At 41.6% G+C, this 13044-nt stretch overlaps 1 protein-coding gene across 2 annotated transcripts in view; it reads left to right on the top strand.

Annotated features, from left to right (window-relative positions):
• LOC140301375 (EMILIN-1-A-like) overlaps nucleotides 1-7709 on the top strand; it is a 33368-nt gene extending 25659 nt beyond the window's left edge. The window contains exons 11-14 of one of the 2 annotated variants that reach the window (XM_072379771.1): nucleotides 1645-1761; nucleotides 2228-2246; nucleotides 2361-2494; nucleotides 3133-7709. In XM_072379771.1, coding sequence (XP_072235872.1) covers nucleotides 1645-1761; nucleotides 2228-2246; nucleotides 2361-2494; nucleotides 3133-3455 — 593 coding nt within the window. In that variant the 3' untranslated portion in view covers nucleotides 3456-7709. Of the gene's footprint in view, nucleotides 1-1644; nucleotides 1762-2227; nucleotides 2247-2359; nucleotides 2495-3132 lie in introns of both variants that reach the window. The other variant, XM_072379772.1, reaches the window with a different exon arrangement.
• Nucleotides 7710-13044: the final 5335 nt, after the last annotated feature.

The following is a 13044-nucleotide window of genomic DNA, read 5'->3' as shown; positions in this document are numbered from 1 at the left end:
TTGCAACTTCTTAGCATTGAGGGACTTTTGTTGGAGTGGTGGTGTGGTTTTCTTCAAACTGGCTGAAGAATACATTGAGTGAGTTGAGAAAGTCTGAGCTATCCTTGCAGGGTAGAGGGGTGGGCCTGTAGCCAGTTACTGTCTGGATGCCTTGCCATAAGCGTCTTGAGTCTTTTGTGTCAGTGAAGTGAGATTGGATTTTCTGTCCATAGGCACGCTTTGCTGCTCTCATGCCCCGGTTTAGGTTTGCCCTTGCTGCACTGAGGGCATCCTTGTCTCCAGAAGGCAGTGTTCCGTGCTCTCAGAAGCTCACGAACCTCCCTGTTAAACCAGGGTTTATCGTTGGCCCTTGAGGTGATGATTTTTGTGACAGATACATCTTCCATGCATTTGTAGCTGGTCACAGAATCGGTGTATTCGGTTATGTTGACATGTTGGTTGGAAGTGGCAGCCTCTCTGAAAACATTCCAATCTGTACACTCAAAACAGTCTTGCAGAGCTGAGGTGGCCACCTCTGGCCAGGTTCTGATCTGTTTCACAGAAGGTTTGTTCCTCGTTAGCAGGAGACAATTGGCACGCTTACTTTAGAATAGCATTCCAATGTATACTTTTCTACATGCGTTGGTTCTCTCCAGGTTCTTTGGCTTTCTCCCACAGTCCGAAAACAAAGTAATTTAATTGGTGATTGTAAATTGATCTTAGGGGTGAGTGTGATCATGCACGGCGACCCATTCAGGGTGTATGTAAATCACAAGCTTTGATAATCGTAAAAATGTTTTAATTGAAAATGCATTTATGCATTGCTCAACTACCACAAAAACTGAAACTCACTGAACTTATCTTTAATTCAATTGAATTCAATTAAGTTTTATTTATGTAGCTCCAAATGACAACAAATGTCATCTTAGGACACTTCAAAGATACAGTCCAATTCAAGTCAATTACAATCCAATTCATAAAATTGAAAATTAGCCCAGTTCATACAGAGCTAATTAAGAAAAGTAGCGTAGCTAAGGAAACCCGCAGATTGCACCGAAACTTCTCTTCAATCCAATTCCCCATCCTGAGCTGCACAAGGCGACTGTGGAGAGAAAAAAAAACTCCCTTTTAACGGGAAGAAACCTCCATCAGAGCCAGGAAGGGCGGCCATCTGCCTGGACCAGCTGGGGGTTGACAGGACAGGGAAAAGGAGCAACAAGCAGCGTAACACCAGGCCAGAGATACCTGCTGAGAGAGGGTTAATGACAACAATAATGTCATATGTTCATGGAGAGTAAAGAGAGCAGAAGAAAGAGAGGTCATAATAAATGTATAAACCAGTTTTTCTGTATCACTCTGACACGGGATGCTCCTAATTTTGGCAATATTATGAAAGTGGTTTATTCTGCTTTGCTAGTTGCCGACAGTCTAACTGTGCTTCAAGTTATTTATGAAAAACAAATAGAGGTATTGAGGGCAATACTACGAGACTTTGGATAGAATTATGAAACTCTGAAAGTTTTCAACAAAATGTTTGAACCATTGCACCTGTAAATAAATTCATGAGTTTTTGTCGGTAATGTCTTTTAAGATAAAGTGAGGTGAAATGATATAAGTCAGTGAAGCTGTCTTCACATTGTGTTTATTGTTTGCATCATCACATAGGCCTACCTGGACCTCCAGGACCTCCAGGAGAAAGAGGCTTCAATGGGCAGCCAGGGCCCCGGGGCCCCCCTGGCCCTCAAGGACGACAAGGTGAAAGTGGTGCCCGAGGTCTGCCTGGTAAGAGAGAGATTATGCAACAGCATTCAAAACTTAGAACAAACCTACTCAAACTTTTGTCCAAACTAAATAAAAACTAAATGAATGAGTGAATTAGATCTATGAAGAGGAAGGCACATCTTGTTACTTTATAATTTTGAGTTCTCATTTGAAAGAATTCAGAAATGTCTCAAAAAATACTAACGATATAACTCACATGATGAATTTAACTTAAAGATGTTTCAGTTTATCTAAGAAAGCCCTAATCCTTACTCTACTTTCTAAGTGAAGACTGCAAAATCTTAAATGTAAGACGTAGAGTTGAGCATAATTCAGGCTCAATTAACAATGTTTTGAGAAATGTGAAAAGCAAGAAGTGAACATTTCTTGGGTTTTAGATCTTGTTATGTTAAACCAAACAAACTGTCGCCTCTTCATTGAGCCTCTCTTTTTACACCTTTTCTAACAACATTTCTGTCTGTTACAGGTCCCAAAGGTGAAACAGGGGTATACCTTTTAGGCTTAAAACAGATGATCCTATTAGAGTCATGTTTGTTCAGTGTGATGTATTATCAATCATAATGTGCAGAGTTCATAGTATTTCTGTGTGTGTCTCCAGGTCTTCCTGGTGTTGATGCTCATGCCCACAGGCTATCATTTTCTGCTGCCCTCACTCTCCCCATGGACGATACAGGAACTATTGCTTTTAATGAAATCTTTGTCAATGAGGGAAACTTCTACGACCCAAGAACAGGTGAGCAATACTACAGTCTGTGTATCACTTGTGAAAACTCGTAAGAATAGGAACTATTGTTTGTGTCTAAGTCGGTGAAGAGCTGTCCATCTGTGTTCTTGTTGCAAGACGGATTGAGTAAGGGTGACGCACAAGAAGTGTACAGGCATGAATGTGAGCACATGAAGATGAGTTGCTGAATAATAAATCATTCTACCCAGTTGGGTCGGAATAAGTAATTCTGTTGTCTCGGAGTGGGGAAAAGACAGACAGAAACACCATGTGTAGAGCATGATGTTTGGTAATGAGAGGATCATTAGTTTCATTCCTAGCCATTCCTGTCTGTATGTTGACAACTTCTTCAACAAGTCACTGAACACAGCAGTTTGAGTGAATGTTATCATTTTTACCCTTACTGCTGGTTTACTTAGGCATTATGTAATCAATATATTGATATATTTTATGGCATATTTTCCTCCATTTGTTTAGTTACACATACATTTTCTGGCTTAGCGTGGAAGCTTGCCCTTTATTCTTACTTTTGAAAGTGAGGTAGAAGGATGTTTGTAAAGATCACAAAGTTGTTAGTTTGGAGTCATTTTAGTATTCAACTGTGTTTCAACTGTGTTTCAACTGTGTTTCAACTGTGTCCCTTTCAGGTATTTTCACTGCCCCTGTAGATGGACATTACTTCTTCAGTGCTGTGCTGACAGGTTATAAGAATGAAAAGATAGAGGCAGTCCTTTCAAGGTCAAACTTTGGCATTGCCCGGGTGGACTCAGGAGGGTATCAGCCTGAGGGTCTGGAGAACAACCCTGTGGCTGAGGCTAAAATCACTCCAGGCTCTCTGGCTGTCTTCAGCATCATCCTGCCTCTGCAGACTCGGGACACAGTGTGTATTGACCTGGTGACTGGCAAATTACCCTACTCTTCTGAGCCACTCACAATATTCAATGGCATGCTACTCTATGAAGGCATGTGAGCATTCATGTCACTGTCTTATAAACAGATCTGACTGGAAATCTGAACATGTGTTTAATATTAATCTCAAACCCACAGGAGGTAGCCACAAAAGGTTTGTCATATCCTGATTCTGGTGTAATTCAAACCTGATGACTAAATACTTTTCCTAAGAAGCTTCCTGAAAAAATTATCTCTCTATATATAACACATCTTTTACAGCTCACATAGCTTACACAGGACTTGTACAACTGACTATTCTGCATCAGGTTTATGTCTCTTTATAGACTTATGTTGGGAGGAGAGAATTTGTTTCCGTCAGCTGATTTGATGTGGTCACACAATCTAACTTCAAATATCTCTGGAAACCAGCATCAGCTGTTGCCTGCCATAACTGCTTTTGCTGTTTCAAATGTTTTTGCAGCCTTTGGGAAAGAAACAACTGATGTGGTGAAGAAATACAGTGTTAACAGTGTAACGTTAAGGTAGTGCCCTCTACAGACTGCACATTGCATTACAGCCACAATGCAAAAAAACATCCTGATAAATTATGATTAAAAATGTTAATACCCTGCTACATTTTTATGAAAGGGATAAATAAATAGTATACACTTTTTAATCACTGTTTTATGAACTGATACACAGTGGATTTTGAGGGCTGTGGCAAATCACTGTTATATAAGTAAGCTTCTTTCCACTTTTACATTCTTGTCTCCCAACAGAACATCAGCATCCTGATTTAACTGATATTTTATAAAATCCATTCTTCCATTAAGATGTTCAATATTTCCAGCCACTGGCTGCCACAGAAACCTAAAGCGGAAGGCTTCATGCCCATTCTGAACATTTAGCAAAATTCAGTTTTCAATAAATGCTGCCCAGTTGTTTCTTAAGTTTTCTTCATATGCAGATATTTCTCGGCTGACATAACACGATGACATATGTCATGAGGTGGCAGGTCAAGTTTCTTATAAACCCTGTCGTTCCCTTCAACATGAGGTGAGGTGATTGACCTACAGTCTCATCAGCTGGACTTTTGTGCACTTCTTCTGCAGTCAGATGCACATTTATTTTGTTTATTTTCTGTTAGACATTTATTTGTCTCTATTCTCTTTTTCCTCCAGATCTGGTCTTCTCCAATTATCATGTTAATGTGAGAAATAAATGTAAGTCTTAGCTGAGACTGCAAGAGCTTTCATATTTGTAACCCATGCCATTTATCAGTTGGTCATTTTTACTGACAGTTCATCTAACTGACTTGAATCAGAAATCCTGGTAAGTTTATTGTTATTGTACTACTGGATAGTTAGATATCAATCAGTAAGGTTGTGTGCATGTCCTGTTTTGGAGAAGGTCAGGCAAAAACCTCATCATCTGGTCAAGGGAACACATGGTAATCACGTAAAAAAAACAATTAAAAACTTGTTATTTGTTGCTCAAAGGCTTCTGAACCACAGAATGTGTTGTCTGTATTTTGACTGGTGATTTTATGAAATGATTGTTTTAATTATGCTTTTTGCTTGCTCTGGATTTTTTTATGTTGTATTTAAACCAAAGATTTTCTTACAAATGGACAAAAGTCAAGGGATAAGGCTGTAATTACTTAGTATTTTCTTTTTGTCATTAAATCCCATTAAAGGATCAATGGTGGAAGAAACATATAGATATCTTACAAAGTGATAGTATCACACTATCCAGCACTTACGTAAAAGAAGTAACACCATATTTTAAAAATAAACATAAAATCTTCTTTTGGAAAATTGTAGTGACCCTACAGTTTATAGTAATCAAAATAAAAATGTGTGATTATTACTTAGCAGAAGTGAGAACTCTGCATCCACAGTGACATACACCATATCATTGTTTCTCAATCATGGTCCTCAAGGCACACCGCCCTGGGAATGAATGGGTCGTACTCAGCCTTCTGCAGAGCTTAAAGATCTGACCCATTCATTTGAATCAGGTGTGCTGTGGAGCAGGGAAAATGGAAAACATGCAGGGCGATGTACCTTGATGACCAGGATTGAGAAACACTGCACCATATTGCTAAAAGTATTTGTTCATCTGCCTTTACAGGCATATATACTTAAGTGGCATCCCATTCTTAATCCATAGGGTTTAATATGACACCAGCCCACACTTTGCAGCTATAACTGCTTCAACTCTTCTGGGCAAGCTTTCGACAAGGTTCAGGAGTGTGTTTAAGTGAATTTTTGACTATTCTTCTAGAAGTGCATTTGTGAGGTCAGACACTGATGTTGGACAAGAAGGCCTGGCTCTCAGTCTCCGCTCTAATTCATCCCAAAGGTGTACTACAGGGTTGAGGTCAGGACTCTGTGCAGGCCACTCAATGAAATTGGCCAAATTTTCTTGGCATGCCAAAGCATTCGGAGTTCCTTTCACTGGAACTAAGGGGCCAAGCCCAGCTCCTGAAAAACAGTCCCACACCATAATCCCCCTTCCACCAAACTTTACACTTGGCACAATTAGTGCAGTTCCCCTGGCAACCGCCAAACCCAGACTCCTCCTCTCCCTGCTTGAGTCCAGTGGCGGCGTGCTTTACACCACTGCATTAGACGCTTTGCATTGCACTTGGTGATGGACGGCTTGGATGCAGATGCTCGGCCATGGAAACCCGTTCCATGAAGCTCTCTAATCACTGTTCTTGAGCTAATCTGACGGCCACATGAAGTTTGAGGGTCTGTAGCGATTGACTCTGCAGAAAGTTGGCGACCTCTGCGCACTATGTGCCTCAGCATCCGCTGACCCCGCTTTATCATTTTATGTGGCCTACCAGTCTGTGGCTGAGTCGCTGTCATTCCCAATTACCTCCACTTTGTTATGATACTGCTGACAGTTGACTGTGGAATATTTAGCAGAGGAAATTTCACGACTCGACTTGTTGCACAGGTGGCATCCTATCACGGTACCATGCTGGAATTCACAGAGCTCCTGAGAGCGACCCATTCTTTCACAAATGTTTGTAGAAGCAGTCTGCATGCCTAGGTGTTTGAATTTATAGACCTGTGGCCATGGAAGTAATTAGAAACCTGAATTGGATTATTTTGATGGCTGAGTAAATACTTTTGGCAATATAGTGTATATCCTAAACTCTTGTGGCAGCAGGGCACAACTCTGTAACTGAAACCATGGACATATCACACGGAGGTACTCTGATGGGGTGTAATACTTTTAAGAGAACTATGGAACTTTGTGGCACAGAGGAATAAGATGCATCAATAGCCATGTTTCCATTGCTGTTTTTGATTCTCATTCAGATTTTAGCTTATATACAACCTTCACAAATGTGACATAAGGAGGTTTCTTTCTATTCTGAAAAACTTGATGTATATTTGAGTCGAATCAAAACAACTTTGTGGATCTCGCCTGATAAGAAAGAGTCACTTTACAGAGTCACCTGCTGTTTCCTGTCTGAACCAGACGTGTAGGTTCACACAGGAAATAGCCTGACATCGAGACATAATATGCCAGATATTCAAAAAGGATTAAAGCAATTTCTAAAGAAAAGGTCTTTCCATTTGTTGGATGTGCACCACAGTATTTTTGTTATTGTTGTTTCCTGTTAGAACTATAATTTCCACTGAATTATAACCATGAACAAGGCACCCTGTCACCAGACATCCAATTTGAGTTTTTATGAAATTCAATCAATGGAAACGTGTGCAAGCAATTTCTTTAAAAATTAGAAATGCTTTTTAATTGAGTCACCTGTAAATCTAAACCAGACTAGTGTCTCAGTTATTTGGCAGTTTTTATTGTTCAGGTTAAGTTGGGATTTGATGACAAAAAGTGAAATATTCAGTATCACCTTTACCTGTTGTGAAAGACTGTTAAGTATACACAGCTGAGAATGTTAGACAACACACTCACTTAGAAACTTAGGTGTTTCATATGATGGTGAGTGTTTGCATTGAAAATATATGACAACTGGTTAAGAAAGACATATGAATCAAATATTTAAATATTTTCAGCAGATCAGTAATGTATTCAACATTTCCATCAAAGTCATTGGTCAATGAACACAATGGAAGAATTTTTAAATGTTTTTATCTATTTTTCCTTACCCGTCTCCAGATGAACTTTTAAATATATCAAACTGACTGTTGTGTTCTTTGACACTTAAGGAGATGTGAAAAGGAGGCCTTCTTTACTCAGTGGATTTACCAACTTTATTGTCTGACAGGCATTTGTCATGTAAATCTGTTTTTACACTTCCAACTTCTGTAATGACATGAAATGTTTAACTATCATTAAAGACACGGAAGTCTGAGAAAAATTATTCTATATGCAAGAAATCACCGAACCGGGAATAACTGTTGGCCTCTGATTTTAATCGTCAAACTGAAGTATGTCACTGTGATATGAACTCTATCGTTTCCTACAAATCTATAACACGACTATCGAACAGGTCAATGTTTGACCAGCAGTATTGTGTAGGCAGACAGCTTTGTTTAGTACAGTATTTTTGTTCTTTTAACAGCCTGCTGGTAAAGGCATATGCATTCAAGACAAACACAAAAAGTTGATGTTCAGTTTACAATGACAATAACAACAGGTTTCAATTCAATTTTATTTATAAAGCGCCAGATTACAACAATTGTCATCTCAAGGCACTTAAGTAATATAGTCCAATTCAAGCCAATTGGAACATCATACACAATATACCATATATTGTGGGCTTGAACGATATGTATTTTCAAACAGAATCTGACAACATACATTGGACTAGACAGACCGCCCAGAAGATGCTGGAGCATTGGACCTCTTATTTAAACTTAAAGGCCCCATAAGCCCTGTGGCGGAGGGGATTAAGGGTTCCAAAAATGTCATAGTTTTGGCAGACAACTTCAAGCCATCACAGGCACAGTGGAATTTGTTGAATCGGGGCTTGACCTTTGTTCCCACCATTAATCTGTATAGAAATCAAAGAAAGCAATTTCAAAATTTCGATATTCAAAATTATCACAGGAGGGTAAAATTAGAAGCTTATTTTGACAGTAGGGATCATAAATGGAAACCACCAGTATTTGTGCCAACGTCTGTATGGTCACCCCCAGTTGATAAATTGCCCCCAGAGGTTAATGCCTTAATAAGAGAGGATCAAAAGAATTTTAACAAACATTTTAGAACTCAAATGGAAAATCCCAATTTGTCATTGGAGGAAGAGATATTGGAAGGAATTGGTTCAAAATAAAAACATTATTAAGCCATCAGATAAAGGGAGTTCTATTGTGATTTTGGGTAGAGATCAGTATATCTTAGAAGTTAATCGCCAATTGAATGATAAAATGTATTATAAAAAAATTAGACAAACCAATTTATTTGGATACAGTACCAATAGTCCATGACATTCTTAATAAATTATGTAAAAACAAAGTGATTAATAAAAAACAATTACGTTATTTAAAAGGTGAATTGGAACCACGACCTAGGCGTTTTTATATCCTACCTAAAATCCACAAATAACCAGAAAAGTGGACGATACCTTTCAAGATTCCCCCAGGAAGGCCAATTGTGGCCGATTGTGGCAGTGAGACATACCAAACTGCAGAATTCATTGATTATTTTTTTAATCCCTTATCGGTTAAACATCCATCTTATCTAAAAGATACTTAACATTTCATCAGCATCATTAAGGACTTGGACATACTGATAGATTAATTTTTCTTTACTATTGACATAGACAGTTTATACACAAATATTGACACGGAAGCTGGATTAAAAGCTGTCAAGAAACTGTTTAATAGATACCCTGCAAGAAAAAGACCAGATGAAGAAATTTTACAGTTATTCGAAATAAATTTAACAAAAAATTATTTCGAATTCAATGGGGACTTTTATTTACAAGTTAAGGGGACTGCAATGGGGAAGAGGTTTGCCTACGCAAACATTTTCATGGCGGACTGGGAAGAGAACGCTTTAAATAGGTGCAGTAAGAAACCCCTTCTATATTTGAGATATTTGGATGACATTTTTGGTATTTGGACACATTCCATGGAAGAATTTCAACAGTTTATTCATATTCTTGACACTTTTGATCCTTCCATCCGATTAAAATACAATTTTCATAATCAATCCATTAATTTGGGTAGGGGAAATAGAAATAGAAACTCCGCCACCATAGGTGGCAGAGTTTAATGCACTGGCCATCACTGTTCCTGCTTTTGGGCCCCTCCCTCCCCCCAATTCCACAAAGGACTCGTGTCACCCAAACAGGACCTTTATAAAGGGGTCGAACGGTTAGGGTTAGGGTTAGAACACTGAAATGTTTGGACCCCGCTATCCGAAATGGAAGCGGGGTCAATGCACACTCCATCCAACCCCCGCCAAAACCCAGGCCCGCACCGCCCCCCCCACACACACCCACACACCCAATACATACACATATATACATCTATCATTCTACATATCCACTTGCACCGCCACACGTATCCCAGTCCGAATTTATATATTTTATTATGATTTTAGTTTTTATTAGAACCCTCCCTCATACATACCTCACACCCACCTGTCCCCAAGTGCCCGCCCCATACAAAAACACGCATATATACACATAATTATACTTTCATACACACAGGGTTTAGTGTGAGGGCAGGGTAATAGGTGAGGTTAGGGTTAGAAAAGTGGACATGGGAAGGGTTATAAAAGAAAAAATAGTCCTTTAGGGGTTAGGGCTGGGTAGTGACTGGGGTTAGGTGAGAGACTCTATCACGATGACCCCCCCTGACTCATCCAACGACAAGCCAGTTGAAATGGGGAGCCAAAGGTAAGGCACTGGCCGTCGCACGTCATCCGCAGCCCTCGTCGCCTTATAATGACCAGTACCATGACATCTCCAATAAGGTGAAAGAACATATGCATTAATGCCCATGTACACAGTCATACATGCACATCAATCCACATGTGAAACAGGAACCGGAGGAGACGGAGTCAGGGAGAGGGTGTCGGACCGGACTGTATCCCACTCCCCCGCCTTACCAGGCTGTACACTCTGCCACCTCCACTCCCTCCAAGACAGGAGGGAAGTGAAAAGGAGGAGAGGAGATAGAGTGAATGTGTGAAATCTAAAAGTGATATTATGTGGACCTGTAACAGAGGTGAGTGAAGTGAGAACTGTGATTTTGGGGGTACACATCGTCAGTAGTGGACCTTGGGATCACAGGGCGTTTCGGCCATTATCACTAGACACCCTCACCCAAGGAAGGCCCCGCCGAGATTGATCAGGTCCCGGGGTGTGTCCCATAGCCAATCGGTGTATGTGTGAGAGAGAAAAAAGAGAGCAAAAGAGCCATTAGGGTTCCAAATCGTCCAGGGTTAGGGTTAGGGTTAGGGTTAGGGTAGGGTTAGGGGTTAGGGTTAGAACATAAAAAAGGGTTAGGGTTAGGGTTAGGGTAAGGGTTAGGGTTAGGGTTAGGGTTAGGGTTAGGTGAGAGACTCTATCACGATGACCCCCCCTGACTCATCCAACGACAAGCCAGTTGAAATGGGGAGCCAAAGGTAAGGCACTGGCCGTCGCACGTCATCCGCAGCCCTCGTCGCCTTATAATGACCAGTACCATGACATCTCCAATTAGGTGAAAGAACATATGCATTAATGCCCATGTACACAGTCATACATGCACATCAATCCACATGTGAAACAGGAACCGGAGGAGACAGAGTCAGGGAGAGGGTGTCGGACCGGACTGTATCCCACTCCCCCGCCTTACCAGGCTGTACACTCTGCCACCTCCACTCCCTCCAAGACAGGAGGGAAGTGAAAAGGAGGAGAGGAGATAAAGTGAATGTGTGAAATATAAACGTGATATTATGTGGACCTGTAACAAAGGTGAGTGAAGTGAGAACTGTGATTTTGGGGGTACACATCGTCAGTAGTGGACCTTGGGATCACAGGGCGTTTCGGCCATTATCACTAGACACCCTCACCCAAGGAAGGCCCCGCCGAGATTGATCAGGTCCCGGGGTGTGTCCCATAGCCAATCGGTGTATGTGAGAGGAAAAGAGAGCAAAAGAGCCATTAGGGTTCCAAATCCGCCAGTCCAGTTCTGAAAAGGGCAGAATATAAGAGTGAGCCTTAAAAAAGACAACTAGAAAGAGTCTTTAGGGCTAGGCATAAGTCCAGAAGGGGTTAGGGTTAGGGTTGAACGCAGGGCAGGGGTTATATGTAAAGGGGCTAGCACATAAGTGGACAAAAGAGCCATTAGGGTTACAAATCGTCCAGTCCAGTTCTGAAAAAGTGCCGTAAAAAAGCCAACTAGAGAGAGTCTTTTAGGGTTAGGCATTAGTCCAGAGTCCTTTAGGGTTAGGGCTGAATGCAGGGCAGGGGTTATATTAAAAGGACTTGCACCTAAAAGCTAAGCCTTAGGTTTAGGCATTAGTCCAGAGTCCTTTAGGGTTAGGTGAGAGACTCTATCACGATGACCCCCCCTGACTCATCCAACGACAAGCCAGTTGAAATGGGGAGCCAAAGGTAAGGCACTGGCCGTCGCACGTCATCCGCAGCCCTCGTCGCCTTATAATGACCAGTACCATGACATCTCCAATTAGGTGAAAGAACATATGCATTAATGCCCATGTACACAGTCATACATGCACATCAATCCACATGTGAAACAGGAACCGGAGGAGACAGAGTCAGGGAGAGGGTGTCGGACCGGACTGTATCCCACTCCCCCGCCTTACCAGGCTGTACACTCTGCCACCTCCACTCCCTCCAAGACAGGAGGGAAGTGAAAAGGAGGAGAGGAGATAGAGTGAATGTGTAAAATATAAACGTGACATTATGTGGACCTGTAACAGAGGTGAGTGAAATGAGAACTGTGATTTTGGGGGTACACATCGTCAGTAGTGGACCTTGGGATCACAGGGCGTTTCGGCCATTATCACTAGACACCCTCACCCAAGGAAGGCCCCGCCGAGATTGATCAGGTCCCGGGGTGTGTCCCATAGCCAATCGGTGTATGTGAGAGAGAGAAAAAAGAGAGCAAAAGAGCCATTAGGGTTCCAAATCGTCCAGGGTTAGGGTTAGGGGTTTTAGGGTTAGGCATTAGTCCAGAGTCCTTTAGGGTTAGGGCTGAATGCAGGGCAGGGGTTATATTAAAAGGGCTTACACATAAAAGCCAAGCCTTAGGTTTAGGCATTAGTCCAGAGTCCTTTAGGGTTAGGGCTGAATGCAGGGCAGGGGTTATATTAAAAGGACTTGCACATAAAAGCTAAGCCTTAGGTTTAGGCATTAATCCAGAGTCCATACAGTTAGGGGTTAGGGTTAGGGTTAGGGTTAGGGTAAGGGTAGGGTTAGGGTAGGGTAGGGTAAGGGTAGGGTAGGGTAGGGTTAGGGGTTAGGGGTTAGGGTTAGGGTTAGGGGTTAGGGTTAGGGTTAGGGGTTAGGGTTAGGGTTAGGGTTAGGGTTAGGGTTAGGGTAGGGTAGGGTAGGGGTTAGGGTTAGGGTAGGGTAGGGTAGGGTTAGGGGGTTAGGGTAAGGGGGTTAGGGTTAGGGGTTAGGGTTAGGGGTTAGGGTTAGGGTAGGGTTAGGGTTAGGGTTAGGGTTAGGGTTAGGGTAGGGTTAGGGTTAGGGTTAGGGTTAGGGTAGG

Source organism: Leuresthes tenuis, unplaced genomic scaffold (assembly GCF_036924035.1).
Source record: "Leuresthes tenuis unplaced genomic scaffold, fLeuTen1.0.hap1 SCAF_2, whole genome shotgun sequence".
NCBI lineage: Eukaryota > Metazoa > Chordata > Actinopteri > Atheriniformes > Atherinopsidae > Leuresthes > Leuresthes tenuis.
This window is presented reverse-complemented; position numbering and strand designations above follow the sequence as displayed.